This window comes from Canis lupus, chromosome 5 (assembly GCF_011100685.1).
Source record: "Canis lupus familiaris isolate Mischka breed German Shepherd chromosome 5, alternate assembly UU_Cfam_GSD_1.0, whole genome shotgun sequence".
NCBI classification, from domain to species: Eukaryota; Metazoa; Chordata; class Mammalia; order Carnivora; family Canidae; genus Canis; species Canis lupus.
In genome coordinates this window covers 55,247,377-55,273,818 of record NC_049226.1, presented here as the reverse complement: position 1 = coordinate 55,273,818, position 26,442 = coordinate 55,247,377, and the positions used below count along the sequence as shown (strand labels likewise).

The 26,442-nt window shown below is 54.1% G+C and overlaps 1 protein-coding gene across 9 annotated transcripts in view; it reads right to left on the bottom strand.

Annotated features, from left to right (window-relative positions):
• The window catches only part of SSBP3 (single stranded DNA binding protein 3), a 164,822-nt gene that overhangs the window by 14,613 nt on the left and 123,767 nt on the right, over positions 1-26,442 (bottom strand). For 3 of the 9 annotated variants that reach the window (XM_038537451.1, XM_038537453.1, XM_038537452.1), the window contains 4 exons: positions 11,240-11,320; positions 10,253-10,312; positions 6,099-6,165; positions 5,929-6,005 (listed from right to left, as the gene is read on the bottom strand). In XM_038537451.1, the coding sequence (XP_038393379.1) occupies positions 5,929-6,005; positions 6,099-6,165; positions 10,253-10,312; positions 11,240-11,320 (285 nt within the window). The remainder of the gene's footprint in view (positions 1-5,928; positions 6,006-6,098; positions 6,166-10,252; positions 10,313-11,239; positions 11,321-26,442) is intronic. The other 6 variants (XM_038537454.1, XM_038537456.1, XM_038537455.1 and 3 more) reach the window with 2 other exon arrangements.

Sequence of the window (26,442 nt, the reverse complement as noted above, 5' to 3'; positions counted from 1 at the left end):
GAAGGAGTGAGTAAGTAAATGAACAGAAAGTAAAATTAGTCTGGTTGTAGCTTAAGCTCTGCCTTTATAGAATCCGAAAAATGTGAGGTTGGTGGAAATTTGACAGCAAAGAAATAGCTGAGCCCATAACCAATTTGACATACAGGCCCTGGGTTGTCCTTCTAACAATGCCACAAAGCTAGTATGAGTCCCGTTTTAGAGAAGGGGAGACTGAGGACCTGACTGCCCGAAGTCAGTACGCCAATGACTCCACCAGGGTCTAAACCTGGATCTGTAAGCCTCTAGGTCTGCACTCTCCCCACATATCTGCTGAAAGGCCATCAGGAAGAGCAAAAGGCCAGGAGGCTGAAGAGCCCGAGCTGAGCAGCTCCGAGCCAACATCATGCTGGAGCGGAGTTCTTGAGCCGAGGCCGGGTTCCTGAACATGAAAGCCGTGGGCCCACCTGCTCTCCCTGGTGTCCCTGACAGCGGCCTGGCGTCTAACAGGACACATGGACAGTGTGTAGACAGTAACTGGCAAACAGCAAGGCCTGGCATGGAGGAGGCAGGGGGAGTGGGCCACTGAGGGATCCCAGTGAGCTCCGGGACGAGCCAGTGCCAGGCCTGGCTTATAGACAGGGCCACGGGCTGGCAGGCAGAGCCACAGGCTTGAGGTCAGAGCACAGGAGAGCCCGGGCGTGGGCACGGGACACCCCAGTGCTTACTCTGGCTTAGACCGTGCCGGGTGCTCAATCATTACAACTGCTCCATCGCAGCCCCCCACTGGGAAGACGAAACCGCTGAGGGTCAGGAGCAGAGCGACAGCCCCCCGCGGCTGTGTGCACAGCAGAGCTACGGCCGGAGGCGCGCAGCCCAGCTCTGGCTCTGCAGCCGCCACCTCTGCCCCGCTGCCCTGCCTACGCGGTGGAGACGGAGAGCGGGCCGGGAGGATCAAATGAAATGACAGCTTTGAAGTGCTCCTTCGGCTCTCGGACATGCGCTCTGGTTTGGGATGCTAGCAGAACGAACACCAAAGCCCTTAATGCTGCCTTAAGCATCACAGAACCTCTGGTCTTAAAGGGTCCTCCCTAAGCCCCACGTGCAGCTCCTCAATCCCTCCACAAATCTCAGCCTCACTTCCGCCGCTGCAGGACAGGAAGCCTGCAGCCACCCCTGGCAGCCCGCTCTCCCCCGGGGCACAGCCTGGCCACTTCCAAAGGTTTCCCAGACAGAGAACTCTCCTGCGGGCTCCCGCCGCTCCTGCTGCCTCTCTGGCCCACTGCAGGCAAGGGAAAGGCTGGCCTGGGGGCTAGTGGGGGCGGGTGGGGCTCGGGCCGCTGCGGCACAGACTGGGCGATGGGAGGACCAGCCAGGTGCTCACTCCTGGGATGTGCCCGCCCATGCGCTACACAGACCCCCGGGGAGCCAGCTGCTGTTCCTACCTCTAGCTCACCTTCCAGAGCCTTCCCAACAGCAGCACGGCCACTTCCCAAGAGGGAGGCTGCCCACCAGATCCTCCCTGCTAGAGACACAGACTCTGGAGGGCCACTTCCGCCTCCCCGTTTCAAAGATGACAGGCCAGAGGCCCAGAGAAGCCTGAGATTTGCTCAAGGGTGAACAGAGTCGGGGGGTAAAAGTAGGGCTGAACTGTCAGCTGTGGGGGAAAGTTCTCAGAGCAGAAACAGCAGCCCTTTCCCCAGAGGGCTTGGCTTGAAAGCATGGTTTCAGAGACTCCACAGAAATGGTCCCCTTCCTTCAGTGCCCGCCTGTCCACGTCCCTGGACTGCAAGGTGTGCCCAGCAGCCAGATGCTCCCCCTTCCACTGCTGTCTGCACAGCTCTGCAGGGACGGGGCAGCTGGACGCCCGGATGGACCCTCCACGCAGTTTGGGGCTGGCCATAGCTACGGAGGCAGTCACCGTCTTCCCACACCCTCACCCTCGGCCCCTCTTGGCCACCCTGGACCCTAAGCAGAAGGGTCTGGTCTACCGGCAGGAACAATGAAGGGCCCCCCTGCTGGGGACCTCAGACCGGGCACCAGGCCCAGCCTGCTGGCCGGCTGGCAGGGCTGGGTCCTGCTCCCCCTCTCTGCAACTCCCAGGCGCAGGGGCTCTTCCTGGTGCTGCCCGGAGCCCGCCCAGCACTGTTGTCACCTTCACACATTCCAGTCTTTAGGACAGGCTGTCAGGACAGCTTCCTGGGCAGCAGGGTCCTGTCCTCCATCCCCCCTCCCATCATGCAGGGCCCCCTGGGGGCCCCTATGGGTGCCCTCCCCCCTCTTTGGGGAAAGTGCTTCATATGGCCCCACTTTCTCTTCAGCCAGCCTCCAGCTGCTCTGGCTAGGTTTCTGATCCTTCCATGGCTTGCTGGGGCCGTTGCCCAGAAGCTACAGGCAGCGCCAAGAAAGAGTGGGGCTGTCCTGGATCAGCAGGGAGATGCAGATTCTTCCGGGCAGCACAGGACTGTCGCTAGGGACCATGGTTACCCCACGATGTGAACTGTGTCAAACACAGACCCTCGGGGCTGCTGGCCACCTGACGCTGCCCTCCATCCCCAGCCTGAGCACCAGAGATGCTAGCAAGCAGCACCCATGCGCTCTATGAGCCCCAGCACCTGGGAGGAGGCCTTGCACTCTGTCCATGGGAGCCCGGCCAGAAGGCCTTGCGGTTCTAGACTCATTCCAACAGGAGCCACTTTCTGAAAAACTTCGCCAGAACGTTCCCATCTGATACCGACATAATTCTTTAAAGAAGGACTATAATTAAGTAGATCTATTACCTCCCTTTGGCACTGGCCGTTTCACCAAAGCAGAGTAAAGCTTGTCTGAGGCACTCAGAGAAAAGGGCAGGGTGATGGCTGGTCTGCTGGTTCGTTTGTGACATTCAGGCTAAAATGCAACACAGGCTCAGGAAGTGCAAATGTCACTCCGTCCGCCTCTGAAATCTATAAAGTAGCCCCAAGACTACACCGTAAATATTCGTTGTTGGGAAGGTTCTGGAGTGGTGACCGGCTATTAGCAATCTTATTCCCCACTTGGAACTGCAGGCTGACGGTTTCCCACCTGGGTGTCTCTGTTCTCAGCCTGGCACTGTGCCTGCAGTGGTGCTTAGCAAAGGCTGCTTCAAGGGGCTAGTCTAGTCTCTTCTTCTAACAGCCCAGGCTGTGGCAGAGACAGGACTCCCTCCCTGAGCCCAGGTCTAGGGAGACAGTGGGGTGCGTGAACACCCTGCAGGCACCTTATGCTGTTTCTGCCAAACCTACCGTGGGCTCTGTGAGGTGATCACTCAGCTGCCCACTTTGCAGATGAGGGACTAGAGGCCCAAGCCGGCTGAGCTGCGGCTGGAACCAAGTTTTCCAGCACTGAGTTCTGAGTTCGTCCCTCTCCTGTCTGTTGGGAGTGACCAAGAAAGCACCCCCAGGGGATAGACAAGAAAGGGCCAGAGCAGGAGGTAGGGTGTTCCTGCCCTCTCAGGCTCTATAGTGCCCGCTCCCTGGATGACCCCCAAACCTGTCCCAAACCAGGCCAGGCCTGTCTGCCCACATTCTGGGTTGTTCTAAGGGAGATGTGGCTCAGAGATTTAAGACTGCACTCTACCCAGAGCAGTATGGGAGACATGGACAAAGCACTTTAGGGTCTCTCTACTGATTCGATAAAGTCAAATAAAAAATAAGACATTTCCAGAGCCCCTGAGGCTCAGGGGGGAGGGGGTGCATCCACTGGCCTCATCCCGGGGCTAGCTTCTCCCTTCCCTCTCGGTCAACCCTCTTAGGACCTCCAGGAGAGTTCTGACTTCGCACCCTGCCTGGTGAAGCCAGGAGAGCCACATGGGCCCAAGAGGCCTTCTTTTGGCAAGACCTCAGCCTTTGGGACCCTCACCTCTTTAAAGCATGCGACGAGAGTGTGCCAGACTGCTGGTCAGGGACATGACGAGACACCTGCTCGGCTAGGAGGAAGTCCTAAACTTACAGAATACTCTGCTCTCAATCAGCTGACATCCATTCCCAGCTTTCAGAACCCCAGTATTATTAATACAGGCTTAACTCTGTTAATGGCCTTAGCCAGAAGAAAAAATTAAAAAAACAAAAACACACATGACTCAAAGCAATCATCAAACCCAGGCAATCAGAGTCCTAAACACCAATTTTAAGTCCCCAAGTTGGAAGACACAGACTACTTACTAAGAGTACCCCATGCCAACCGTCATGCCGAGAACTTGAGCCTCCCCCTTTGAGCGTTTCCTATTCTGCAGATGCTGGTCTCCTTCCCATTTTACAGATGTAGCTGCTAAGCCTCCAAGAGCCCAGAGGGGCGGGTGGGGGCCTTCCCAGTCCATCCTCTTGTGTCCCCAGATCCCCCAGGATGTGGAAGTCCAAGATCACTTGCTTGTCCACCCCAAGAGCATCTCTAATGGGCAGCTGAGGGACCTACAGATTCCGGACTCAGGAGAGGGAACACTCTGCTTTCAGACACTGCTGCCCCTCCCAGGAGTTCCTCAGCACAGCCACCCTGCAGAGGTCAGCTCAAAACACCCACATGGCAGGAAGGGGCCGCTCTGGTGGCTTAAAAGGAACTCATGAAAACACAAGCTTTGGGGAATTTGAGGAAAGAAAACAAACAAACAAGAAAACCAGAGCAGCAATTGGTATGGGCTTGCTTCCTTTTAGGATTATGGGGCCAAGAGGAGACAAGGACCTCCCTAAAATCTTTCAGCACCACAGATGTTGCAGCCACCACCGAGAAGAAAGCAGTGGGCTGGGTGTGCTGTAAATACAACTCCAGATGGAGCGGAGGACTCTGGGTGTGGGCAGACACCTCTCCTTACAAAAGCAGGGCACGTGTCTGCAGGCCTGTGCGTGGGAGCACTCCCCCTCCCCCAGGGAACCAGAAACCTGAGGAAGGGCCCAGAGAACGCAAACATCTGTACACTGAGTCAGGGAGACGGACCCCAAAAACAAGCAGGCTTCCAGGCAGGGCAGAAAAAGGAAGGAACACCCTACAGCAAAACCCTCCTGATCTCACTAAACGAAACTCCCCTCTCCTTATTTAGACTTCCAGGTTCTTTTAGATAGTCAGATCAGCAAACTCTCTGCCACAGCTACTACAGGAAACAGAACCACTCTCAAACACTCAGAAGAGTGGGATCTAACCATGAGAAGGTTCGAGAACAGGAATGGCCTGTCAGACCCCCTGTTGGATGGTCCTGTGGGACCCTGTACCTGTGAGGCATGGGGCTAGGTCACAAGGAGTAGACAGGGCACTTGACATCATTTTTTCCAGAGATTTCTGAGGTGTCCCTTTTGACAATGGAACCTCTCTGGTCAGAAGAAATCTTAGCTTGGAGCCGGGGCATGAAACCAGCAAAAGCCCTGGGTTCAAGTGGGTATTGGGGGCCCTGGCCGGCCTGGCCTCCTCTCAGTTGGGGTGGCATTGCTGAGAACCACAGATATAGAGACATTTCCTCTTCCTCTCACATCAAACAGGTGGGGAACCAAGGCCTATTAGGGCCCACCTGCCCCTCGAGGTCAAATGATTCACCCAAGGACAGACAAATGATGAGTCCGTTGCGGGCTGAACTAGGGCCCCTCCTTTATCTTGCCTTCGGGTCACTAGGACCCCGAGCCAGTTCAGGACCCAGGACAGGAAGGCTTTGGGATTCCTGGAGGATCCACACCACTGCTCCGGTACCAGACCCTCCACCTTCCAAATTCCTCAAACCCTGCCCATGGGAGGATCCACCAACCTGGCTGTCCATCTCCCCCTGCCTCCCAGAGGGCCCCTCAACTTGGCCTGCTGCTTGCCACAGGGGGCTGCTCCTGGCCGTGTGCAGAGAGGGCAGCTGGGGACCCCTGCGAGGTGAGTGACATGGAAAGGCCGACAGACCATGGAAGGAGGAGAGTAGGCGGGTGCACACAGATGGCCAGGGAGATGAACAGACAGACAGGTGGTTACCTGTGGGCCAGGCCCCATGGGCCCCATGCCTCGAGGAGGGTTCATTCTCTGCATCGATCCTCCCATGTTGGGGTGCCCTGCACAAGAAAGTAGGTGAACTGTGAGGTGGTGGCGGGGGCGGATGGGACAGACTCCCTGTGAGCTGTGGGAGGCCCCGCCTGGCCCTTTACCTTGTTGTCGGGTGGGATCCATAGAATTGGGCAGCAATGGCTGGGTCCCAGGAACTCCTCCCGGAGGCTGAAAGAGACGTGAGATCTGTGCTGAGTGGCTGGGGACAAAAGAGACATGCCCACCTGCCCTGGCCCTTTCACTACCCATCTGGGGGCACTCGAGAACTTGACCTCCCGGCTGGGGCTGGGGGTGAGGTCCCCAGGAGTGGCCGGCACTGAAGCTGTTATCAGCAGAGGGTGCAGCATGTGTTGGGACAGGAACCGTCACACATCCTGCTGCCTCCATGCATCTGTGCTCCTGCCAGAGCTCAGCCTCACCTTGGCCGCGCTGCCTGCCATACACCCCTCAGCGGCAGCCTGTCCCCCATGCTCACCTCCCAAACCCCAGCCACTGCAATTCAAGCCGAACCCTGTTTTTCCTTCACCCCATGGAGATGTAACTCACTCTATCCCTTCCCCTCAAGTGTGGGGTCCAGGAGACCCGCTAGCTAAAAATCCTATCACTACACAGGGTCTTCTTACAGGGGAGTTAGGGAGGAGGTGGCCTTTGAGATTTGGATGGGGAAACTGAGGTCCCGAGCCCCAACAGCCCCCAGTCACCTACTGGCAGAGCCAGGAGAAGCACTCAGGATTCCCACCCAGTCTTCGTCCTCCATATGAAATGCCTCCTTCTGACCCAAGGGGTGAAAAGGAGGCCTCCCAGAGAGTGGGGAATAGGATGCCCAATGAGAACCTATTCCCTAAAGCCTAGAGCAAGTGGCAGATGCTGGTGTGATTGCTATTAAGAAGGTGAGGACAGGGTGCCACGGGTCTCCTGAGTGACGCTTGGCACACTCACTGTGAAAACCTATTAAAAGTGATTTACTTGTGACTGAAGTTATTTCAGTGGCAACCGGGAAGAAAAGAAAAACACAGCAGCAGGGCTGGAAGGAAAGTATGCTTCTAGAACCCTATGCCTCAGGATGAAACCGAGGCCCTTGCCTTTGTGAAAACTGACCACCTTTTCCCATCTGCATTTGCCAGTGCTTCTCAGAGGCCGGGCACCTGGGACAGGGACAGCCCTCCACCCCATCCCCAGCCCTGACTGCTGCTGGGGGGGACAGCCCAGCAGGGAACTCTAAACCAGCTGTGGAATGAGGTGATGGGAAGCAAAGAAACTAGTTCTCAGTGTTGTCCCAAGCTTCAGAATGGGGTATATGTTCGTGTGTGCTTGTGGGAGGACCTGCTGAAAGTTTCCAGTGCCTGGGGGTACTCACAGTCTGTCCCTCTACCCCTGGGTCTTAGCTCTTCTGACCTCTTGCTTTCTCCCAGCCCTGCTTCCTCTCCCCAAGTTCCCAAGGTCTGAGTCACTGGAGTAGTTTGTGTCTGGCCACTTGGGGATCTGGGTTATTTCTAGACCCTGGTTACAGGATCCTGAGAGGATAAAGGCAGGCCTGCCTCTGAGGCCATCTGGTTTAGGGGAGATCCCAGCATGGGGGAAAGTAGACCGGGGACCCTCCAGGTCACAGAATACCCCTAACCCAACCCTGATGGAGCAGCCGTGGAGGTTGGGCAATCACTCCCTCTTCAGTACTCCAGTGAGGACAGTTCTCGAAGGAAGCTCCTCCTTGGGCCCCACCTAACCCTGCTGGGTCAGGAGCAGAGCAGGGCTGCCTGCAGCTTCAGAGGGAGCCTGGGCATTGCTTCCTTCCCTCCCTCACTGGAGCGACCCCGATCAGGGAGGGGACGGGACAATCCCGGCCCCCTCTACAAGCGAAGGCAGATGTGCCAGAACAAAGATAAAGGCTCTCATACAGAGAAAGTTGAAGCCTTCAAATGGAAGAAAGCAAAATAACTGCTTATATAGGGGACTGCAAGCACATACTGTGTGCTCTCTTGGAGCCTGCTCGGGAAGGTGACGCTCCGGGGCTGCCCCACAGGCTCCTGGAAATAGGCCAGTGCCTCTGCTATAGCACTGTGGGGCGGCCACAGGAAGCGTCTGCCCAGGGAAGGGACAAATCCCAACCACATCTGCACGGTCACCCAGCTGCCTGCCCCAGTCCCCCAGTCAGCCACAGGGCCGGCGGGGGCTCCTCTGGGACATGTACAGCCCGGCTGACCCCCAGGGTTCATCACCCCCTCACCTATAATCGCTTGAAAAACAGCAATGCTTTTTCTATATACAATCCCAAAACTATCACTAGGGAAGCAGGTGGGAAGATGGCCTTGTAAGGCTTAGGGAACAGGTTAATGATCCTTAGCTTCTTGTCCCCCAAAGTGCCTTTCTCATTACCCTAATACAGGGGGCCCCATGAACCTGAGCAAGTCCTGCTGCCTCTGCTTCCTCCACCTGCCACAGGGGAGGACTGAGCTCACTGGAGTGGCACAGTGCCTCCTCTTCAACCTGCAGCCCCAACTGAGGCACTCGCCACGAACTCCCCAGGTACAAAATCTAGGAAGGGCACACCCCTCCTGGAGGGCAAACATTTCTTGAGTTTGGAGAAAACTGGAAAATCGGTATAGATTTCCAATAGGGCAAGGGCGAAGGGGGTGGGGAGGGGGAGGGTTGGGACAATTGGTTTGTAACTCGAGGTGCAGATGATGGATTTATTCTCCATTTGCTCTCTTGGGCACTTGTTCATGCTTAACTGATAAATAGGAACATACATGTTTCCTCTCGTGTCCCTTAATTGCTGGAGGAAAGGCCATAATGATGATACGGAAGCATCTGCTCTCTCCACGGGGCAGAGGCCAGTTCAGGCCATGGAGAGCCCCTGGACATGCTGCGGGAGAAGGTGCTGCTGGGGCCTGTGCACGTGATGGCAGGGGAGGCCCCCGCTGGTGACCGAGGCAGCATGTGGACTACACGGAAAGCTAACCGAAGTGGGTGAGGTGCAGAGGAAATCAGCCCTGGGCTGAGAGCTGCAGACCAGCTTGATCTGGCTTACTGCAGGACTTCCCAGAATCCTGTTTCCTCATCTGTGACATACCCAAGGGTCCCCCTCCTTGTTAAAAAGTTGGGTCTCTAACCCTTGTCTGAACCTCTCCTTCATGTCACAGAAAGAGGAAACAAAAGACTTTTTGGAGAGCAAAAAAAGTCATCGGAAACCTGATCGACAATTCAACTCTACAACTGGAAGTCCCTTTCTATGATGGTCTCTCCTTGGGCCCTGGAGCTCGTACTTGGGGGCCTTTCTTACAGAGCCTGGAGAACAGAAACAATCAAGCCACTCGAGTTGGTCACTGAACTCCCAAGTTCCAAGGGCAAAGGGGCTGGACGCGCTGGTGATGCCGTCAAATTTTTGGAGGGGCTTTTGCAGGGTCACTCTAAGAATTATGTATAAAAAACACTTTGGCACGAAAAGCAATCTCCCCAACATTTAAGTTTCTTTTCAATCTTTCATCGCCAAAGATACTTTATCGTTACCTCTCCAGCTTCCTCCCACTGCTCCCCGGGCCACAATAAGCTGAACTATGGAGGGTGGCATGGGGGCCGATTTCTCCAGACCACCTAGAATTGCCAACCCTAATGGGCCAGCACAAGGCACACAACCCCAGGCTGAGAAGCCCTCCCCGTAAGCAGACCACTTTTCTAATTATACAAACAAATCCTTTCTTGTTTGGAGTTGGGTCTGGGAAACAGGCAGACATTGCTTAAAAACTCACAAATGTCCTGCTCTGCTGCATCCAGCCTCCTGATCTAAGCATTCCTATGGGCCATTTCTCCCCTTAATAGCAGGATTATATTTACCAGCCTTGGCAATTCTCAAAAGCTTCCAGGAAAAAATGCACGTTGTCAATTAACTTCATTAAGGAGGAAGACCCTTTTCCAAGAAGGGGCTGGAAGGGAGGGGCAGGGGCATTACCACCTTCTCTAGAATAGCCGAAACCCTGCATTCCCATCCTGGCTGCTTCTGCTGCTGCCCTCTGAACTCCAGAGCCAGCTGTCCAAAGCCCACCAATGAGAGGTAGGTGAAATGCTGTGAGAGGGGCTGTACTGTGGACACGGAGTGGACACAGGGCCCGCCCCAGGGACCCACCTGTAAGCTACTTCCTGCATTCCAACCTGCCCCTCCACCTCCCAGTTCTTTCCCCAAATTCTGCTTTGAGTCAAAGTCCAACTGGGGCCAAGGGTAGCTGGGTAAGGGGAGAGAGAACATGAAAAGGTACAGTACCTGGTTTCCCATTCTGATCGGGGGCCTGGGGCCGCCTGCGTATCGCGGTGACATAAAAGGCTGCAATTATAGGGAATTAGTTCAATGACAGCCTGCACTTCTGCACAGCGAAAACACGAAAGCACTCCACTCCACAAAGTCCAGTTTTGTTAAAACTGGTGATCTTTTAAACTCTCTTTCTCTCGGTGGCCTCTTCCCTCTGGGCAAAGCTTCCTTTGGGCAGAGGGAACAATAGATGCAGAGGGCACAGCCTGACTCGGCACTTGCCCATGGAGATCTATTCTGGGTGGCAGGAGAGCGTGGCTGGGACTTGGCACGGGACGCGGAAGAGCAGTTAGAGCAGTGCAGGGCAAAGGAAGAAACCTCTGCTCCCGGGAGGGGCAAATAAAGACTCACAAAGGGAGTTGTACACAAAATGTTCAGGGTGTGCGGATAAAGCTGGACACGCGCGCACACGCACACACAGAAACCACTGACAAAAGGTGGGTGGGGAGGGGAGCGAGGATTTCAGGGGGGCAAACATAATGAGAACAGAAAGGGGCCAGCGGGCTCCCTAACTTATGCAGGGCAATGGGCAAGAAAGCTTTCTCAGCAGCGAGAGTGCACACAGAAAAGGCTAGGGATGCAGCTTCGGTTACGGACAAATGGTTAACCAAACTCAAAAAACCAAACCAAAAGTGAGAGAGGAAAAAACAAAAACGCAAAGGCCACTGACAAGGTCACAGAAATAGATTTGCTTTTCTTTTGGTTTCATATCTAAGCGGGGTGTGATGTCCCAGGAATGAAGACTATTTTCGGGGGGGGGGGGGGGGGGGGAATATTTATTATTATTATTATTATTATTATTATTATTATTATATTTCGTTTGTCAATAAAGACTCGAAAACCATGGCTAGAGCACATTTTGATTTTTGTTTTTCCTCTGCTGGCTCTGTCCTCCTCGTGCCCCGCGCCCCCCGGCGGGCAGGCGAGCCACAGTGCTTTTACCTGACTGTGGGGTCCCATCATGCTGCTGGGATTGTGAGGTGGAGGCTGTGCGTGCGGCGAGGGCTGTGACCCCGGAGGACCCTGTGAGGCCAGACAGTAGAGGCAGGTTATAGATCACAGCACATGGAGAAGCGCAGAAGCTTAAAAGAACAAAAATTAAACCAAAACGAAGGGCAGGCGGCGGGCGTGCGGGCGGGCGGGCGGCGGGCTCTGATTGGTGGGGAGGTGTGCGCGGCTGCTTGGGTCGCAGGCTCAACAGTGCAGGTGGCGAGCAGGAGGGAGAGAAGCCGATGAACACACTCACGGGGTGCTTTACAGGGATGGAGAATGAAACCCAGCTCCTTTGTCAAAGCACGCAGGAGCAGGGGCCCGGGCACCGTCTACCATTGGAGCAGAGTTTGCCATGTTAAATACGCTGGTTGTGATGGGCTCAGAGAGCACAGTGAGGCACAGCAAGTGCACCTGCTCTGCAAAGTGTGCAAGGGCCACTTCTGAGCGCAGAAGAACCCAGAGAGGCCCTGCCCTCTGGGAGCTCCCAGTCTAGGGCGGGCTGGGGCAGGGGGGGATAGAGATAGGATGCGGGCTCCCAGGCCAGTCTACTGAGGGCAGGGGGCCTGATGGGTGCACAAGAATAGACAGGAAGAGTCAGGCTGTGCCAGAGATCAAACAAGGAAACAAAAGGACGGACCATTACCGAGCACCCACTCGGAAAACTTTGCTAATTCACCTTCACTTAAAAATGGCCCCATGAAGTGGGGTTTCTCATTCTTTTTTACCAGTTAGGAAACTGGATCTCCAGGTATGAAGGCATCTGGCCACAGCCACACAACTGGTAGATGGCAGAGCCAGGATGAGACACCTGATGGATGCAAGGTTCACCCAGGCTCCTGCAGCCCAGAGCTCAAGCAGGCAGGTGCAGAGGAGCTAGGGGGATGGGGCTGGTGGTCTGGGACTGCTGCGTGGGTGGAAATGTGGAAGGGCTGGGCCTTCCACTCCAGTTGGCGGTGAGCCACCTGTGGTTTCAAGCTGACTCCAGAAACCGTGGGCTATGCTGACCTTGACTACCCCCACCCTAAAAAGATGGGCAGGAAAATTCACTTAAACCATGTGGTTGGTCAAACTGGGATGCAACCCATTAGTGGGTGGAGGAATCAATTTAGTGGGCTGCAACCATCGTATTCTATAAACCTGGGACAAAAGAAAAGAAACTAACAGCTCCATGTGTTTTAAGGCAGGTATTTCTCACTAACTTTTTTCACATTTATACATACGTGTGTCTATGTATACTGGTTCACAAAATCAAACATATTTCCTACTGTGGGTCAATCATAAAGGACAAAAAGCCCATCTTGGAAGCTCCTTCCTACTTGGGATGCTCAGAGCTGGACCCTGGTGCTGTTGCTGAAGAAAGTGCCCTAATTCACTCTTCTCTGCCCTCGAGCATGTCATTACTTGTGGAAGTCACGTTTGAGAAAAATTCAAAACCTGCACAGGGGGCGGGGGGTTGCATTAAAGAGGAGAGATGGAGAGAGAATCTTTGAGATGCAGGAAGGATTTTGTCAGCCTTCTCCTTCAAAGCCAGGCTGCCCAGCCTCCTGCCTGCTCAGCAAACTGCGGGGAGCTGGGACAGGGCAGAGGGGCAGGGCAGAGGGGTGGGTCCCAGCCGGTGGGCCTGGAGACCCAGAGAAGAGGTGTGCAGGTGCCGTATGGGAAGCCAGGGGTGCCACTGAGGACAGGCCTGGAGTTTCTTGGCCAAGTGAGGGGCTGCTCACTTCCGGAGAGCTCTGCAGAGCAGATGTTCCCCTACCTGCCATGCTACTAATTTCAACAAGTGTGTGTCTTTCTAGCGGCTGCCAGCAACGGCATGGTTTGTTACCATGAGCAATTTTCTTAATTAACAGACATTAATTAGCCATTTAGCAATTTTGCAAGCATTTGTTTAGCGGCTTTCCTAAACATGAATACCACTGTGATAATGGCACTGATTAGAGGGTCCCCTAATTAACAGTACAGGGAAGGAAAATTGAAATCACATAAATTAAAAAGGGAGGGGAAGCTAATGAAGGCGGGACATATTTGCACCTGCAAGTCTTTTGTACCATGAAACTTGGGTGCAATGTAAACAAAATAAGATAATTCAAAGCCAACCCCCAGAAAAAGAAAAATAAAAAGAACGGAAGAAGAGGGTTTGAGGGTGAGGTCCAGTTGCCAAGAGGGGGCAAAAGGCCTTCTGTCGGTTCCCAGCTCTTGGCAAGAAAGGAGCGCCTCCTCCCTCCAACCCTCGTGGCCCTCCCTGGTAAGACCCAGTGCTTCCTTAGAGAGAGCAGTGTGTCTCTGGGCAGGACCCCACACCTGTGGCCCCATTAGCCAGGGGAGGCAAGTAGTGGCCGAGTCAATAACTGATTGTAGAAAACATAAAGAAAGCACCCAAGAGTGTCTGGCCCCCACAGGGGGCCTCAGTCATTGGCAGTCCCTACTAAGGGCCAATGCTTGAAACTGGGTCTGGAGGGCCATCCCAAGCTGTCTCTCAGCCCTGGATTCTGGCTGCTCGGCCCCCCCGCCCCCAACATCCAGAGGGCAGGCTGGTATGTGCGCCTCACCTCTCTACCTCCTTCAGAAGCTCCCTGGCTGGACTCTCAGTGAGTGGATGCCGCACAAGCTCGCCTCCAAGTAGCTCCTCAAGGCAAACGGCCAATGAATATTAAGGGCTTGGGAGCATGCGGCTGGTCAGTGAGGCTCCGGCCAGCTCAGCAACTTCTCTGGCCAGTAGGCTATTAAGTCTAGGGAGGAAGTGGCATTCTCAGAAGTCTCCCCCAGTAACTTGGAGCCAGGGTTTGAAACAAGAGAACCCTAGCCTAGGCTAGCAGTTATCCAGAGAGAAAACCCCACCAAGATCTCAAGACAGGTGAAGCTCAGCACTCGTCTCCCACCCCAGGGTCGGTGCTGACCAGACTGCTTGTGTATTTCCCAGCATGGCCCCAAGGACCACTGGGAGCTCTATGAGCTGGAAGCTTTTCTTCCATGAAGTCAGAAGCCTATCAGTTCCCAATGGCTACCCACATCTAGCCAAAGTTCCATCCTCCATCTTCCACATCTCTGTTACCTCCACTCAGCCTGGAGCTGTCTGCCACTCTGTGTCTGGACTCTGTCCCCGAGATGGTATGTGACAGCACATGGAGGGACCCTAAACACTTGGCACATTCTCAGGAGAGAGAATAGGGCACCACACTGGAAATATTTGCTTCTGTTAAGAAGACAGACATTTTCCCATTTCCACAAGGAAGGACAGAATTTGCTGCCCTGTGGTTTAGTGGGGCCAATAAAACATCTCTCTCTCATACCAAGCATCCTCAAGGAGAGATCAACAGGTAGGTGTAGAGAAAACAGACTTTGTGGTCTTTTCAACTCATTACCCACTTGGTCAAAAGGCTACATAGGAGGCAGACCAGAAAGGATCTTGTTTGAGAATTTTGACCTTTGTGGTTATGTTGGTCTCTTCTCTCCCCCAAACTGATCAGACCTGGCAGGCAGGGGGAGAAGTTTAGGGTAGAAGGTGGGAGAAGGAAGGAGTCAACACTGATGATGAGTTTTCCCACACAGGACGGCTCCTCCATGGGGCCTTCCCAGCTTCTACTTGCTGAAAACTTTAGAAGAATCCAAATTAGGTGTCTGAAAGCCTGTTTGGCCAAAAAGAACCTCGAAGTCCAGCTCCACCTAGACTGTGGAGGCGTTCTGTCTCGGGAACTGCCTAACCCCCTCCCAGCACGCCACAGAGCGGGTAGTCATCAGCAGGCATCTGCGATGCAGAGTACTGTGCTAGGTGAGTTGGGGGTCCCACCGGAAGCTTGGGAAGAACTCCACCTGCCCGCAGACTGTCAGGTGACCCTGACAGATCATCACTTCTTCCAATGTCCTTCATTCACAGGAGAGAAAAGAGATGCTGAGGGCAGAGGCGTGACCTGCCCACAGAGAACTCGCTGGTGGCTGAGCCACATCTAACCCCAGCCCAGGGATCTCTTGAGGATAATCATGTTCCTGTCCATTGTAGGTAAGGAAACAAGGTTTGGAAAAAACAGGGTTCAAATCCAGACTCTGCCACCAACAGGGTTTCTCTTCTGCAGTCGGTTAAATGGGAATAATAATGAAGTCACATGTCCCACACAGTGGGAGTGGCCTTCACCTGCGTTAGCTCGTGTAACCCTGAACTCCTCTCTGGAAAGGCTGTCTGTCGCTCCATGTCACACCTCAGAGGAGTAAGGCCACTGAGAAACTATCAAGCAGTGGAACCAGCCTCAAAGTCTGATTCTAGAGTTCCAGGTGGCCTGAGCTGACCCACTACTCTCACAAGCCCACCAGCGGAGCCTCCGTGCCACACATGGCACATAAGGAACAGAGAGGAACAAGTCCAAGAGGCTGAAGGACGTGTGGGTGCAACTCGTCACTCAGCCACACACATTCATATTCTAGATGCTGGCCTTGGGTGCCTGGCTAGCCCCATATCCTGGGGATGGGTCACAGAGGTGCATCAGACCCATCTGGCCCTGGAAACTCCCAGGCTAGTTGGGGAGAAGGATGAGGACACAGTGACAAACAAGCTCAAGTGTCGGTTTAAAATGCCATGGGGTCCAACAGACGGTGACAGGTAAACTGAGGGCCAGAGTTATCCACAGAATGTTGGCCACCAGGGAGCTTGGATGAGAACTGAGGTCCCTGGACTGGTCACAAGTCTTTCCCTGCAGTGCACTGCCCCCCCTCTGGGGTGACAGCAGGGGGATGTGCACCCAGGGGAGACCCCAATCAGGGAACCCTGCAACCGAGTCTGGGAAAAAGCAGCAGCAAATGTGCCCACTTCCTGCCTGGGCCTTCATTCTGCCCCAGACCCTGGTAATGGACTTGCCACTCTGTCTCAGGCAGTCCCAAGGTCTCTGACCGGAGATAGAGAACTCCCGCACTTCCTTTTTATTCTTTCTCCTCCAATTCCAGCATTGGGTAGTGTTACATCTAGCCGCCTCTGAGAGCCACTTATGCAGGGCCCAGAGAGATTCTGCTATGGGTGTGATCGAAGCAAACACTGGGCTGTTTCACTAAAACCCTGGACATGGAAAGTTCAGTGAAAGAGCCTTTGCCATCACAGGCATGGTGGGGAACAGAACACTCCCACAGCATGAGAGACCCAAGGTCTCTGCAGAAAGGTACTTCAGAGCATCAGCAGGGGCCACTTAGGCCTCTAGGTCACAGGTGGGCTGAGTCCCTGTACTTCACCTGAAGCCATCCTCGAGAGGTAGATGGGCTTATGAAGCATGATAAGGAAAGCTTCCAGCTCCACAGCCCTGGCATCTGATCCCAGCTCCTTCAGGATACAACGTGAATCCAGTTTCCTCATCAGGAGAAAGGGACATAGCAGTGGGGTGGTGCTGCAGACGGCGCTAGGAGCCAGGGAGGTTCCCAGGCTTCCGCAGTCACGCACCTCATGCTCTGGTGGCCACTCGCTGCCTGTGTACAGGGAAAGCTGGAGCTGGGCCTGCTCTGCCCGGAACACTCTTCTCAGCCTGCTGAGAGCCCACACCCCCTCTCCTTCCTGAAGCCTGCTCTGCCCCAAGTGCACTCCGCAACACGTGGTGTCTTCCCCACACATCGTGTCTCATCTGTAGAAGCCACACAGGCTGCTCAAGAGCATGAGCACTACCTTCTACCCCATGTAGACATCCCGGTCAGGGCCCGAACAGGGCAGCAAGGCTTGGCCGACAGGCAGACCCCATGGCCATGGTCAGCCAGCCCCGGGGTGGACATACCCAACACCTTTGAGTTTAAGGAACCAGGAAGAAAAATTAGTACCAACAGGGTGACCAAGCTGGTCCTCTGAACTAAAGATTCTTACAGATAAGAGAGTCCTTTAAAGTAAAAAACAAAACAAAACAAAAAAACCCACGGTGATTTTTTTTTAAGCTGAAAAGTAATAAAAGCTATATGCCAAGTTTAGTATTTCCAAAACTCCCCGATCCTTCCCCCAGCACCACTGCACGCTCCCCAAAGCTGCCTTTTCCCAGACCCTCAGGAAAACAGAGCTGAGACTTAACTCCAGGCTTTCTGGGTGCAGAGGTGAGCAAATGAGGACGAGCTGTGGCCAGTGCCAAGCGTTGGGCCCCAAAGCCCAGGGGCCTCGGGCTGGAGTCCTGCCTTATATCCCTGATCCTTGGGCTGCTCATCTATAAGGAGGGAGAATTCAGGTGACATGTTCCTCACAGGGAAACCATGAGAGTACTCTGTGAGCTGCTAGGTGCTCACCTCTGGCCAAATTTGTCTTGTATCTTCACAGAAGGCCTTAGGGGAAGGCCTTGGAAGTTTTAGGTGGCTCAGAGACCAAACACTCCACCCATCCCCATCTCTCCTCACTCATGGGGCCACTGGCCCCTGGCCTGGCAAGGCTGGGGTGGGGAGGTTATCGACCGGCAGTGGAAACAGACGACTTGCATTATTAGGGGCCTGTGTAATCTGCCTGTTGGGCGTGTCACTTTAATTGAGTGAATATAAAATTACATTAATTACACACATGGTAAAAGGCATGTGGCAGACAATCCAATTTGCTCCTTGGACACAAATGCTGACAGAAAATGCTGTAAACCCATTCTGGGGAGAGGGCCAAGGTGTGCCCTAGTGCTACAGACACCCCATGTCTGTGAACACAGTCTGCTTTGTCCCTGGAGCACGAACCTGATCACCTGGCTGGGTGAGGGAGCGGGGAGCTGTAACCACCCTCCCCTTTAACCTGTACCTCATCAGAGGAAGTTATTCCTTTATTTTGACCCTATGGGAACAAAGTTGGCAATGGCTTGCATAGTTGCTTTCCTATCCTGTCTCTAACTGTCCCCTCCGTGAAAGCAGACACACATGCTTGTGTGTGTGTGTGTGTGTGTGTGTGTGTGTGTGTGAGGTACGGGCCAGAAATGGAACTGAAGTTACCAACTCAAGGGCAGAGGGAGCCTGGGCCATCTGTGTGCCCACCCAATGGCATGAGCCCCAGAGAGCTCCAAGTCAGGGGCTGTTGGCTACCTGGGAAATGAGTCCATAAGAATCATGACCCCCTGGGGGCACCAGACAAGGAGAATGGGTATTGCCAGAGAGAGGTAAAGTGGTGGTGGCCCATCTTCCTGGGATGGTGGGGAAGCCATCAGTTAGAGGGAGCAGGACAGTACACAACGTCTCCCTCTTGGGGTCACCTCTGCAGACTATCAGCAATCTACACAGCCACCATGGTCCACTCTGTGCAAAGATCAGCAGAAGACTCATTGATTTCTGTCTGAGCAAAGGCCCCAGATGACCTCCCCTTCTCCCTGCACCGCTCTGAGGAGCCAGGACAGTGCTGGGCAGACGACAAGGGCGAGAGGTCCGCATACGTGTGAATCTGGCGCCAAGACACTCACAGAAGGTGCTCAGCAAATGTTCTCAAGAGACATGAGGCACGCTTGCCCCATAGAGACGGAGACGCAGAATCAGCAGGCAATGGTTTTTCAAAACAAAGGGAGGAAGTGTGGCAAATGAAAGTAGTGGCAGTGTCCAAGACCTAATGCAGAGTTCTGGCACATACCGCCCCCGGCCTCTTTCCCCAACCCTATGTGTAGACAGGAAGACTGAGCCCCGTCTCTCTGGTCCCGGGGCCAGGTTCAGTGCCCTGCACCACACTACATACCCAGGATGGAGGTGGGGTCAGCTGCAGTGCGAGGACCCCAAAAGCACAGCCACCATGCTGAGCAAGGGTAGGAGGAGGCAAACTATGGCTCAGGGCCAAAGATGGCCTGCTGCCTGTTTGTGTAAATAAAGTTTTATCGGCATACAGCCATGCTCATTTGTGTACTGTCCAGAGCTGTTGTTATGCTTCAGTGGCAGAGCTGTGACAGAGACCAGATGGCCCACAGAGCCTAAAATATTTACTATCTGGTCCTTCACAGAAAATGCTTGCTGACCCTTGGGAGAGGTAATGGCTTTCAAGGTTGAAGAGGGGGGAAAAAACTGGGGTCTTTTAAAATTGTCGAGGTAAAATAAAACAGTGTTATATCTACTTTCTGATTTTTTACCTTAAATCCCTCCAATAAGACAAATGAAACAAAGATTAACTCTACTGACAATAAGAAAACTGCAGTCCAATGACATTACAGTATTATTTATCAGAGCCATGATTTTTCCCACTGAACAGAAATGAGCTCTGGACCAGGGGTCAGCAAACCTGAGCTCTATTTCTCCTACCAAGATGCCACATGGCCACTCTTATAGCCCTGGTTTTTGTAACCACTGGTCTTAAACAAAATGACCTTTCATCACTATAACAAAATAGACAGCATTCCCATCCCCTGGCTGGTCCCAGAGTATCTCCTTGCTGATCATCTCCCCAGTCTCATTCTCACCACAGTACTGGGAAATGAGCTAGTCCCTCGAATGCCAGCACAGAACATTCTGGGGGCTCAACTGCAGCCCTAAGTTCTTTCAGCAAGTTCACACTGTTTGACCCTCTCCTATACAGTGAATTAGCTCTAGGGTTATCTCGGGGCAGGGCTCTACCTTGAATGGCTACGGTCAGGATAGGGTGGGGGACAAGAGAGGTGGCTCTAAAGCTTTGGGGCCCCCCTGCTAGAGATTCTTTGTATGTGCCTGCATCTACATAATCAGGCACCCTTTCCAGGGACACAGGAAAAAGCATCTGCGGAACGTGTGCAGGACCTAGTCTAGCAGGCGTGCATCAAGCCACTGGGTCCTAGCACCCTGGAGGGAGTGCTAAGTGCTGGAGATACATGAATAAACAGTACTGCAGACCTCCCTGAAAGAATCCCAGGCTGGTGGGAGAGACCGCGGTTTAACTATGACCAAACAGAGACAAGGAGCCAGGTATACCAGAGAGCAAGAGACAGCAATTACAGCATCATCACATTCAGGCAAGGCCTGGAAGGATGAACAGGTGTCCTCTGGCAGAGAAGAAACAAAAGGCGACTCTGGGCTGAAAGACGGGAGCCTATGCCGGAGAGGCAGCGTGGGCATAATGCTGGAGGGCCTTATGCACCAGGTGGAGACCCTGGGGCTAGGACCTCTGGATGGAAAAGTCAGGTCATTAACCTTTCCGAGCTCCTGCATAAGACTGGCAATCAGATTGAGGTCTTGGGAATCACACATCCATTCCCTTCCTTTCCAAAGATGCTTCTATTGTGTCTCTCAAGTTAGAAATCGAGATTTGTGGCCAGTGGAAGACAGAGTTCATAGCTTTCTGGACACTACACATGGAATATGTACCTGCTCTCCCTTTAAGCCATACTCTAGCCCTGAATAGCTAGCCTTCTTTAATGTTGGCAGAGGAGCTGGGACCCAGGGGAAGGTTTCCAATACCCAGGCCTAGCCACCATGTGGGTTTCTAGCCAGGATCCAGATAGTAAACCTCTCTTCCCACGACGTATACTCATGGCTGTACAGACCAACTCTGTAGGTAAGCTGGAGAGGTAGTAGAGACTGACCTGGGATCCAGAACCATGCCAATCCCCGGGAACAACTAACTTTGCTAAGAGAACCAAATCCCCTACAACCAAAAGCTTGCCTTTACTCTGAAAATGGAGAGTGCTGCAAAGATGCATCCTACTCCTGCCCACCAGCCTCCCTACCACCTCTCACCAGTGCTAAGGCTCCCCTGTTAATCACATCAGCATTGGTGAAGGCGAAGCGCACATTAAAAAGGCAGGGCTTCATCCACCCAGAGAATTCCTGTTCTGCTTTAGGATCTCTGGACACACGCACGCATGCAGCCTTCATCCCCCTACCCTTTCACACCCTGACAGACAATTCTGAGAGTAAAGATCTCATCATATCCAACCAGGAAAGGGAGACAGGGGACTCTGGAAGCTACGCATCCAGGATGCAAGAATTCACCCCCTACTGACAATGAGCAGAAGAGGGTTGAGCTGAGAACAGGAAATTCAGCCAAGATTTCCCCTTTGGTTTGCAGCTCCCTGGATGACCGGGTGGTCTCATGTTACCTCCTCCCTGAAGGAAGCAGCTTGGGGAATGGCCCAAGATCTCATTGTCCTTCCTCAGCTAAGGAGAAGCAACAGGATGGGGCAAAGGAAAGAGGCAGGACTCTGGGAAGAAATGGGTTTAGGAAGCCTGCCCACAGCTACTCCGCAGTGGGTTATGTAACCTGGAGTGCCTCAAAGAAGCACAAGGCCAGCTTGGGGTGTGTGTGTGGGGGGGGGGGGGGGGGGGGGCCCACGAGTGCTGTTCAATGAACCCCGGATTCATGGTCTAGGAGCATCATCTGCAGTCCCTCCATCCCCACCACAGTTGCTCACCTGGCCTGTAAAGCTGGATGCCCCACCCATTCCCAGAGAGCTGGACGACTGAGATACTGGGAGTCAAGTATTTAGTCCAGTGCTGGGAACTAGCCCTCACCAAAGGGAGGCTGATGATAATGCAAAGCTGTGGCTCAGATCTTCCCCACCTCGAGCAATCCTTCAGGAGCCCCTTTCTTTGGCGAAATTTTCCTATGACCCCGATCCTGGCATGCTGCCTCCTTAACTGCCCAGAGTCTCATACTAGAAGCATGCCCCTTAAGTGCCCTGCTTGATGCTCAGTGCTCTTCAGCAAACTCTGCGGGAATCGTCTGACCCCTGAAGTGGTCACTTATTTCTTCTGCCCCAAAAGCCTCTGATGTCTCAGGGGACAGGAGCCAGATCTCTTCTCTCACTGCACCTCCCATGCAATCCTCCTGATGTTGGGTGTTACAGGTGGGCAGACTATGGCCCAGAAAGGTAAAGCTGCTGCTCCAGAACAGACTACAGGTCTCTAAACTCTTAGAGCCTTTCCATAACTGCAGAGTAGGTTTCTTGGGACCAGATACTATAACTACTCTGAGGAAGAGGTACTTCATCAGATCCACATGTGGGACATGTGTTTTTTGACCTTGGGACAAGGACAGGGCAAGACTTTGTCAAAGTCTTCTTGAATAAAACTGACCCGAGACTGAAAGACTTCGAGAAGGGGAGGAGAGAACCATGCAGTCTGGAGAAGAGGCCACACAGATGGGCTGGAGGAACGGAGGCTGGGTCTCAGCCTAGCCTCCTGTCCTGGGGGATCAACAGCTCGTTCAGTAATGGTGTGAAGGCAGCAGGGCTTAGATCACAAAGAACTGTGTCCTACCAAGAAGCTGGACCTTAGTTCTCTACCACAGGGATGCCATCAACAGGAAGAGTGCTCCAGGGAGGGGAATCAGCTGCCCGCTGGCCTGCAGTTAGCCCAGGCTGGGGTCGGCCCTGTGGACTGTGAACACCTGCAGACAGGTTCTGCTTGGCCTCCCGACCCTGGAAGCCAGCATGGCACGGCAGAAAGCTGTTGCTTGAGTATCGCTGAAGGAACAGATGACTGAGCACCTCCCCTGGAAAGAAGGGCTTGTGCAGATGTCTGATCTACCTTTTATTCGACTACATTTCCAAACTCATAGCTGGTGAAGCTGTTCCTATTTTACAGGTGGGGAGCTGAAACTCCCAGGTGAGATCCACTAGTGACAAAACTCAGGATGACTGGCAAAGACCTAGCCCCCTAGGCGGGAGAGCTGACATCAACTCACGATAAGGAGTTCCTATTAATGAGCCCGGCAGGAACAGAATCAGAAGCTCCTAGACATACAACCTGCTTCCCTGTCTCTACCTCCCCTGTAAGTTCCCACTGGGTGGACCAAGGAACAAGGAGTTAAGCCAGGTAGGGCAGGATTAAGTGAGATACACATTAAAAGAACCAAGCAGGGCCTGGGGCTTAGTAGGTGTCATATACATCAGTCTAACAGAAGGGCTAAGTACTAAAAAGCCAATCAATCTCGAAAATACCCAGAACTTCTCCCGCACATCACTGCCCCCAAGGCTGTGCTGAGTCCCTAAGACTTACTTCTTGGAAGAATTCTTACTGTGGCCCTTGCCCTTGAATGAGCTACAAGACCTAGCCCCACCCTGACCCCTAGCTCTGAGGGAAAGAACAGCCCCAGGACATACATGCATCCACAACACAGAATCCTGAGTGTTTAGCCACCCCAGGCATCAGGCAGGGCTTCGTGGGCCTCATTTCATGGCATCCTCACAAGCGCCCAAGAGTTTGGGGCTATCTTCACTCCCAACACCAGGTGAAACAATAAAGTTCGGATAGGTTAACAGTCTTTTTCAAGGCAGCCGACATGCCAGCCCAGGCCACGTGACCTCAGGGCCTCCAGGTAGGATGGAAGGCCTTCAGAGAGGGTGAGGAGGGGGATGGTGAATGAGCTCCAGGGGCTCAGGTGCTCAGCTTCTGACTGCTGATCAATATGGATCCTGAAGCCAATGGGTCATGTTCCCATGGCAGTGATAAACCATCACTGAACACGAGTAAATGTTTCTATGTAGAGTCCTTTACAGAGCTCCAAAGAGAAGACATTGCAATTTGTTGAATGAGCTCCTCTGTGGAGGAGCAGCAGACTAGTGCCCAGAGGGGTCGGGTAACCTCCCCCAGGACACATGGCCAGGAAGTGGCACTGGGGTGTCTTGCTCCAAAGTCCAAACACGGGGATCCCTGGGTGGCGCAGCGGTTTAGCGCCTGCCTTTGGCCCAGGGCGCGATCCTGGAGACCCGGGATCGAATCCCACGTCGGGCTCCCGGTGCATGGAGCCTGCTTCTCCCTCTGCCTATGTCTCTGCCTCTCTCTCTCTCTCTCTGTGACTATCATAAATAAATAAAAAAATTAAAAAAAAAAAAAAAAGTCCAAACACTATGCTTTGTGTTGCCCTCTTCAGAGATGTCTGTAGGAAGCCTCTCCCAGGGCTGATGCTCTGCTCCTCCTCATCACTGCACTGCATACAGAGCTAACGTGGTGTCCCCTGGTTAGGCAGCCCCCAGGGTAGCTCAGCACCCAGCATGGAACTGACACTTCATAGAAGCTGTCACCTGCCCCCTGGCCGTACTCTTACCAAGTGTAATCCCACCATTTTGGTATTGGCAAGAGACAGAGACTTGCTGGATGACAAGTAGGCCTGGCTCAAGGACTTCATTTATCTGAGGGCCTTCATCTGGGGGAGGGAGTTGTCCAGGAAAGGTCGGCTGAGGAGTTAATTTAGGCAGAAACAGGACATGAACCCCAAACCCACATTGTGGATCTGCTGCTATATCCCAGCCCTTAGGACAGCACCTCACAATTAGCACTCGGCAAGATGTGAGAAAGCCCTCTGACCCCGGTCCAGCCCCCTGGCCCAGCCCCGGCTCCCCGAAGGGCAGTTTCCTTTCAGCATGGTGTGATCGTATTCAGGGGGGTCTACCCTGAGCCACATAATGCCAAGGCATGTTATTATAGGATTCCACTGGAATTCTCCTCCTCCAATCTCTTCTGCTACAAGGGCTGAGGAATTTGACCTTTTTTTTTTTTTTTTAAAGGGGGAAAAATAAAAAACCTCAGCATGATTTGCACAGAAGGTGGAAGCAGGAACACAGGAGGGTCTAGCCCCTTGGCTAAGTATGAAGAAACAAAACAAAAACACAGGGGGCTCCCCCATCCTCCTGAAAGGTGGGGGAGGATCTTGCGGGGGGCGGGGGGATAGTCGGCGTACTGGGACAGCTTTCAGACACAGGGGAAAATCTAAGAGAAAACCCAGGACTGAAGGGGAAAAGGATAAATCAGCCCAAGTTTTGAGCACACGGAAGTGAAGGGGCTGCCAATCCTTAAGGACGGGATCCATAAAAGTCAGAGATCTGAGTCGGCTTACAGCTCAGGGGGAGAGATGGGACAGCCTGGGGTCTCCAGGGGCTTAAGGAGCAGCAGCAAGAATGAGTCCAGGCCTCCTAGACCCAAGGGTCCTTCCGGAAGACGCTCCCCTTCCTCTCCCCACAGAGGGAGCAGAGGCCCGGGGCTGGGGGTCCCCGGCGGGGAGGCAGAGGTGCCCAGTGGCCGGGCTCCCTGGTGCTGGGCCGGCTCCGCGTTAGGGGGCGGTCGAGGCCCGCGGAGCAGCCGGGTGCTTTGTTACCGAGCAAATCTCCCAGGCACTGACTGCTGATGCAGAGCTAACAGGGCGGCAGACACTGATTTATGTTCAACTTTCCATTTCATCAGCGAGAGTTACGGCGACACGCGGAGTTCACGTTTTTCGGAGGGGCGGAGAGGCGGCTCGAGTGTGCAGACGCACACAGGCCCGCACGCGCGCACACAGGCACACGCGCCAGGCCTTGCCGCAACTTTGTTTTCCCTTTCAGGAGGGAGGGCGAGGGGCCCGCAGCCGGCACGCAGCCCGTGCCCGGCACGTCAGGAGTAACCTTTTGTCCGCGGTTGCTAGGAGCCCCGCGCGGTCATCTGCCGCTGGGCAGACGTTAGGCACCAGGCTGGCTGCCGGGCGGGGCAGGAGCACAGCCTGACCTTTGTGGAGGTGCTGTTGGCAAGAAGAAAAGGCCTTTTTCTCCCCTTCTCTCCTGCCCTGGCCTTTTCACACAGGCCAGGCAATTGTCGGGGGAGGCTTGTGTGTGCATGCGTCCATGGTGGGGAGGTGGAGAGACAGCCCAGGTGACAGTTTCCCAGTTTCCCAGCAGCCAGGGGTTTGTTTCGACAGCCCTCTCAAGCACTTAAGGCCCAGAGAGGGGAGGATGGCTCCCCAAGGACACACAGCAGGACTGGACTCAAACCAGGACGTCCCACAACCAAGGCAGGGGTCCTCAGGCGTAAAGCCAGCTGCTGGCTTCTTCACAGTAGCCAGGGGAGGGGCTGCTGCTGCGCTTGGAACAGGTGGGGCTGGGGTGGGAGCGACCCAGGGCCCAGCAGTTGGGGTGCCCCGCCTCCTCTCTAATCCTTCCCAGCGGGGGTGACCCTGCCTTCTGTCAGGCTGGAGGCAGAAGGCAGGGTGGGGGCGGGAGAGGAGGGGGTACTTCTGTCCCCTGAAGAACTGGCACACTCACCCCTGACACAGCATCTCTGTCCTCCTCTCCCAGAGAGACCAACGCATCTATCAGAACCTCTCCTGTCTGCAGCAATGGGGGGGGGGGGGGGGGGGGGGGCGCAGACAGTGCAGTCCAGAAAGGGAGGGGATTTGCTCCCCAACAGACAGGGTGTTCATCAAGAAGCTCTAGAGCCTACCCCCCACTCCAGGGCCGCCTTCCCCGAGCAATTCCCTGGCCATTGTGAACCTCAGTTTCCTCATCCAGAGTGGGAATGCCGTTAGCTCTCAGATGTAGCTC